Here is a 7,856-nt window from a genome sequence, read left to right on the forward strand (position 1 = left end):
AGCACTTCATGAACTTACGTTGCATATTCAAATATTTAGTATTTTAATACTCATTCTGAGTATCTCATTTACCAATTTAAGTATTTTAAAACTGAAATTAGGTATTTCGCAAGTAAAACTAAGTATTTCAAAAAGTTCAATGCATAGTTATGAATTTGTATTTTTTTAAATAAAAAATATTTTAATTCAATGTACATGTCATCAAAATGCATCGGGAATTATGAGTGGAAAGAGAAGATTACTAACAAAAATTAGAGATTTATATAATTTTTTATTAATTAAAAAGAGTAAAAATGTAAAAATGCATAAAACATGTAGTAAAAATTAGGTTGGTCTTTTGTCATGTATTAAATTACAAAAAAGAACTGTTGGGTACTGAATCTTAATTAAATCATTGACAGAGGTATTATTCTCCAAATTACCGTTTATATTTTGAGAGTATGTTTGAACCAAATGATATTAAATTTATATTGTTAGGTTAAAATATTGTTAGAACCAAATTATATTAAATTTATATAGTTTTTTTAAATTTTTCGAAGTTTGTTTATTTTCTAACTATTTTGTTGATTTGTGTGAATAAAAACAAACAAGTTTAATTATTAGTCATGAAAACTCTCCATCCAAATGCTCATTTGCGCTCGCGAATAAAAAGCTACATATTGAAAAAATATTTCCGTGATTGAAATTATTTGTTAGTTTTTAGTAATTCTCAACCTAGGCTAATTGCTTTTTTATGTGTAGTAAAACTTTGTATTATTTATACCATCGATTCTTGATCTAGTAACAAAAGCAGCACAAGATAATTAAATGTTTAATAAGGAAGAGGTATTAAAAAATTTTACTCAGCAAAAAATTCTTGAATAATCTTTTTTTTAACTTTTCACGACCTAGTTGTTAGGATCAAGTGATTATCGTAACGCCAAAAATTATAATTGTTAGTTAAGACACAACTTTATTTTCTTATATTTGCGGCATCGTAGAATCCACTTAATTAGGTGCTGATGGGTCGGGCTGTTAGGCTTATGAGTTCGTGGAGGTGTACGTCTATTTGCTTGTGATATCTCATCTCTCTCAGAGATCAGCCTTATCATTTCTCTACATTTGATACATCCTCAGCAGAGATAATATTACTCGTTAATATTTGACGTTATTCTTTTACGACATACCTAGCCAACTAGATTAAGAGGCGCAACATCATCAGTTGATGCACGAGAACTTCCCAGGAAGTCACCCATCTCACTATTACTCTAACACGTGTACGTTTAAGCCAACATCTCCCCAAGTAGTATATAAATATGCTTCTTTGGAGACTTGGACTCACGACCTCGCTCTGATACCTATTGTTATAAACAAGTGTTTATCACTAAGCCAAATATTATAGTTGTTAGGCAAATCGCAACTTTATTTTCTTTTATATATGTCAACGCAGAGTGCATACTAATTGGTTGGACTGTTAGACCCATGAGTCCGATGAGGTGCGTGTCATTTGCTGGTGCTGTCTCATCTTCTTTATATATAAATCTTATCATTTTCCCTACTGCTAGTCATGTTCCCAGCAGAGACAGTATTACCCGTTAAAATCTGTCATCACTCTTTTACGGCCTACTTAGCCAACCAGATCAAGCGACACAACGTCAGCATTTCGATGTACGGGAACTTCTAGGAGGTCACTGATTTATGTACTATTGTCACTCGTGCACGCTAAACCCAACAGTAGTTTTAGCAAAAATAAAATCAAATAATTCTTTTTTGGTTAAACACACTAAATTTCGACTCATCGGTCTAAAGACATGTTTGATATGATGAAATAATGTGTGAATATAATAAACATTTTCCATTATTCCATTATTTTGTTTGGTTCAACTTTCGGAATGAGAATGTCATTCTCATATCTTGGGGTTTTTTTTTTTAAATAATATATTTTAAAAACATATTTATTAAAATATAACAAAATTTGTGGAGTTGTAAAAATATTACAATCCGAAAATAATTCGGAAACCTGATTTCCGGATTCAATAATTTTTTTAAAAAAAAATTACCGCTCACAGATTCTTAGAGTCTGTGACTATGTCACGGATTCAATGAATCCGTGAGCAGTAACCCTCTTTAAATGAGGTGTGCACCTCCTTCTCGGCATTCACCATGAGCTCCTTCATCTTTCTTCCTTTTCCTTTATTTTTTGTCCATCACCGAGCACCTCTTTCGATCACCGGAGCACCGAGCACGTATTTTTCTAGCACCGATCTTCAGAAGTTTCATTTATTCATTAGCGTAAGTTTTCGACATATTTTCATAATATTAATAGGTAACAATATTATTTTTGTTTATTATATTTATTATTGTTCGTTATTTATGGTAGTTTTAAGTAATACCAATAGTTATAATATTAATTGTATTATTGGAATTATAATACTATAATTTAGAATTGTTGAATTACCGACCACGAATGCATCATAGTAGTTTTAAGTAATAATAATAATAAGTATACTTAATTTAATTACAAACATTATAATATTAACTGTATTATTGGAATTAGTTGTAATATAAATTGTATTATAGGAATAATTATAATATTAATTGTAGAATAAGAACTATATAATTATAATATTGGAATAATTAATATTAATATTATAATTGTATAATAATGAACGCATCACGTAATATCTATAATTATAATTGTATTATTGGAGTGATTATAATATTAATTGTATAATTGTATAATAATGAACACATAACTTAATATTTATAATAATAATTGTATTATTGGAATAATTATAATATTAATTGTATGATAATAACTATACTTAATTTAATTACAATAAATGTATACGTACTAATATATGTGTTATAATAACAATTACTAATGTATTTATTTTAATTACATGTTATACTTTTTATAATAAATAACTATTATTAATGTATAAATTTTATAACAAATAACTATTATTAATAAATAACTTTTACTATTGTAAACATTTTATAACTATTACCATACTTAATAATTACATGTTATAATAAATAACTATTACTAATGTATTCGTTTTATAACTATTACTATACTTAATAATAATTATTACTAATATATTTATTATAATCACGTAATATTTATAATAATAATTGTATTATTGGAATAATTATAATATTAATTGTATAATAATAACTTATACTTAATTTAATTACAATAAATGTATACGTACTAATATATATTATAATAACTATTACTAATGTATTTATTGTAATTACATGTTATACTTTTTATAATAAATAACTATTACTAATGTATACATTTTATAACAAATAACTGTTACTAATAAATAACTTTTACTATTGTAAACATTTTATAACTATTACTATACTTAATAATTACATGTTATAATAAATAACTATTATAATTACATGTTATAATAAATTAATATTACTAATGTATACGTTTTATAACTATTACTATACTTAATAATAACTATTACTAATATATTTTTTATAATTACTTGTTACGTTTTATGAAGTATTATTGATTTTTAAAAGAAATTTTTTAATTTACATTAATTAATTTTATTACCAATTTGTCATCAACATATACGTTTTTTTTTCGAGCCGAAAATTGCAAATAAAATTGGTTTACTATAAAATATGTAGTTAAATTTTGTTGATATAAAATATAATATTTGTTAACTAATGATTTTTTGTTTACAAGATAGCTGAAAATACGGAGAATGTGTTGTATTTGGGGGATAGACATATATCAACTAATATCAACGTTGAAAACATGGATGCAATAATTCCGCCACGTCGGTCTGACAAATGTCTTTGGAGATTGCTTAATGCTGGGATTCACCTCCGTGTCCGCCTATGTCTTGCACGCATGGGCTTCTATGGTGTCATTCAGTGTGGTCCTATTAAATATTATGATAATCATTTGCTTACAGCCATTGTTGAGAGATGGCGTCGTGAGACACACACATTTCACCTTACCGTGGGCGAGGCAACAATCACCCTGCAGGACGTTGCCGTTATTTGGGGGTTGAATATTGATGACATTCCAATCACTGGTTTAGATACCGCGTACAACAAACACACCTTACAACAGCGCTGCGCTACTTGGTTGGGTTTTACGCCTACATCTTCTCAGATTAAAGGTGCACATCTTTATCTGACCGCTTTGCTAGACCATAACCTAAATAATATGATTAATGATGAAAGTACTGAAGAGGACGTGGCACAATATTCCTGTTGTCTTGCATTAATGATCATTGGTGGATGTATGTTTCCGGACTCGGAAGGTGCTGCTGTGAAACTTATGTATTTGCAGTTTCTTGAGGACATAGAATTAGTGAATACGTTTAGCTGGGGTTCTGCTGTGTTGGCATATCTTTATAGAGAGTTGTGCGACACATCAATGAGATTAAAAGTCGATTTGTGTGGCCCTGTTCAGATATTGCAGGTATTTTTACACTTCTACTGTCATTATATTTGTTGTCTTAATTTTTCTTATGATTTGACTATTTCTGTTGTATGTTATTGCAGATTTGGGTGTGGTATAGAATTACTCTTCTTTGCTCTGATAGAGCGCAACAGGTATCTATTTCACAAGAGCAGGCTGCGGATGTGCTTCAGGGTCTACCATTCCCACCATACGGCGCACGGTACTAATAAGAAATAATTAAAATTTATTATTATTAATTTGTTATTTAGTTTTAATAAAACTATTGTGTACTTTTATAAATTGCAAGTGGAGACGCTGATTCTCTTGGACACACACGGCCCATCATTCTGTCCGTATAATGAGATATATGCTTGACAGGATGGTAGAAGGGCAGGTAGATATATAAATTAGTTGTTTAGAGTTTGAAATTTTTTACAAATTCAGTCTGAATTATATATGATCGACTTGATAATCTTTTTTTTCATTTTATTTGCTTCAGTTTCTATAGACAGTTTATGATATGGAGTCCCCGGAGGTTGGTGGAATTTTTGATGGAAATAGAATTCATCTATGTCGGTCGGCATGCGCATTGATCAATTTTCATATAGTTGAGATGCATAGACCAGAGCGGTATCTCCGACAGTTTGGAATGCGTCAGGGTATTCCGCCACCTGCTACTAACTTCGACAATTTTCATAAACTGACGCGACAAGGCCGGAACAACTTTGATTGGGCGACATATCACAAAGATTTTGTAGAAATGTGGGATGACAGATATAATTTTGTGATTGGTGGGGATTATGTCATACCTGGTACACCCGCCATCACAGTGGACTATGTTGGTTGGTATCATCGCATTTCACAAATAGTGCTCTCGCCGCCAGTGGTACCTTCAAACATCATGGGCCACCATCATGTTGATGCAAACTACCGGCATTTTATCGTAAGACATGTTCAATTTATCTACATATGTACGTAAATATAATTTATTGTATTAAATATATGTTACATAACATATGCATCTATGTCACAGACACGCCCAGCTCATGTGCAATATCCACCGATGTGGACAGGAAATGAGTTTGAACCCGGACCATCATCTTCAAATATGGCATACACTACTCCGCCACTGGTTTCAAGCCTTCCATTGTATGACGCTGGTTACTACACTCCATTTGCTGGTAGTTTTACATAATTTTTACAAAGTGACTTTCGACCGAGTATGAATGAGAGTCGGCCTACATTTAACACGTCGCCCATACCATTTGAACAATATTCTGATACAGAAGTGTATGAGGTTGGTGGAAACATTGCCGATACCAATACATCTGCAGCACAAAAAAGTACGCAAGGAGATGAACAGATGTTAGGTCATGGACGTAGAGTAATCAGAAGACCACCGTGTGGCACTGGGGGGCATCGTTACCATCGACATTAACTATTTATTTATTTAGATATGCACAATTACTTACATCGTATTGTTGTATGTTTTGCAATTTTTTTATTTTAATTACAAGTTGTTGCTGCAACATATTTTTTCAACATTCATACACAATTTTTGTATTATCGACTTTTTAAAATTGTGGAATGTATTGATTGTGATTTATTATTCTTTTACGAATAAATTTACGGATAAATTTATAATAATGAAAAAACATAAGTATAATTGCTAAATCAAGTCAAAAAAGTCAACAAACTACATATTAAAAAATCTTCATAACAATAAAACAAATTGTAAAATCTACGTCACAAACATAATTATTTGGCACCATAACTCGATCTTCTCACCTGCACCTACCTGCAATGAACAAGAATTATTAATAAATACAAAATTTTAATACACAATTTTGTAATTACATTAATAACTTCACATGTTATAGTTTAAAAATAAGGTACAATATGTTATTGTAGATCTTTTACCTCCCATGTTGTCTCTCCCTCGTTGATGGCTGATCCATCTCGTTTCTTATGCTTGTCGTGCGATCTCTACCAGCCTGCCTCCTTTGTCGACGAATACCATTGTGTCGTAATTGGAATGTAGGTTCATCCCGATATTGTTCATCATGAATAGGGTAGAATCTTCCATCGTATGTGTTCACGTATTCGCTCAATGTAAACCATGGTTGTACAAGCTGTGCGAGATTCAAACCAAACCATTTCGCTGCACTTATAACATGTGAACAAGGAATTCCAAATATTGTGAATTTACCACATGTGCATTCACGCGTAGAAATGTTCACAGCTTATACGTGATGTTGACGACCCGGTCTTCCTCCTGTCGCGACGGATGCTGTTTTATCCCTTTGGTCAAATCTTACTACTCGATGTTCAATTGACTTTTTTGACCACATATCAAATTTAGAGTATGCATAGTCGGTCCATGGTTGATTTTTTTCCAGCATCTTATCATTTCGAGCTCGCCGTTGAATGAAATAGTGCACACAACGCTGTAAGCTCATCTCCACTATTACAGTTATTGGAAGACGTCGCGCCCCTTTCAACACACCATTAATACACTCAGATATGTTCATCGTCATTATCCCTCGTCGCCATCCACCATCATGAGCCAATGACCATTTTTCTTTTGGAATGTTTGACAAATACGTGAAAGCTGCTGCATTATTTGTTTTAATTGCCTCCATTGTCGCATTAAATTTTGCTACTTGGTGTTGTATCCCTGCTTCCCAACATAAGTCTTTTAAATGAATATTTTTGAACCTGCTGTTGAAATTAGAGAAAACATGCCTCAAACAGAAACGATGAACACCACGAGGCGGCTTGAAGTCTGGCCTTTCAGGATTGTAAAATTTTTTCCGTGATTCAGAAGGAATACCAAATGAATCTGGAATTTGTTCGTCGTAGACTTCATTGAAAAATTGGGGAATTTCACGTAAATGTTGCTCCGGTGCAATAGGAATGTTCTCTGTCATTGTTGCTCCAGACATTAACACACGCGCCGATGTCCCTTCATGTGCATTGTCAACGTCATGCTCATCTTCTCCGTCACTTGATGTAGCATACAAATCATCATCGCTATTCATGACATGATGCGAACTGTCTCCAAATAAATCATCTTGCTCAGGCATGTGTTCCGTGATTGGGGCGGGAATATTTGCAGTCTCAGCAGAACTATCAAAATGTCTGACATTTGTGGTATTTTCTTCATCAGCACATGAATTTAAATCATCTTGGCATGTTCTACTAGAACCCCATGCGACATCAACTCCTGATGGAATCGTGATATGATGATCCCAACCCGCTGAAGTAAAATCCCATTCTCGTGTTCTGTTCATCCCCTATGCATAGTCTTCTTCAGTGTGACCCGTGATATGGTGATCCCAAGGACCAGTGTCGATCACAGAGTATGTCTGAGCTGACTGTTCATCGACGTGATACATAGAAGGTCCGGCTTTATTTAAACCTACTGTTCCCA

The 7,856-nt window shown here is 32.3% G+C and overlaps 1 protein-coding gene across 1 annotated transcript; it reads left to right on the top strand.

Annotated features, from left to right (window-relative positions):
- Positions 1–4,729: 4,729 nt before the first annotated feature.
- On the top strand, positions 4,730–5,784 carry LOC142529097 (serine/threonine-protein phosphatase 7 long form homolog). The gene is made up of 3 exons (XM_075634490.1): positions 4,730–4,817; positions 4,923–5,366; positions 5,457–5,784. Exons 2-3 carry the CDS (start codon positions 4,944–4,946, stop codon positions 5,616–5,618), a joined length of 585 nt encoding a protein of 194 aa, XP_075490605.1. The 5' UTR covers positions 4,730–4,817; positions 4,923–4,943; the 3' UTR covers positions 5,619–5,784.
- The last annotated feature ends 2,072 nt before the right edge of the window (positions 5,785–7,856 follow it).

The sequence above is a fragment of the Primulina tabacum genome, chromosome 16, assembly GCF_025594145.1.
Source record: "Primulina tabacum isolate GXHZ01 chromosome 16, ASM2559414v2, whole genome shotgun sequence".
Classification (NCBI taxonomy): domain Eukaryota; kingdom Viridiplantae; phylum Streptophyta; class Magnoliopsida; order Lamiales; family Gesneriaceae; genus Primulina; species Primulina tabacum.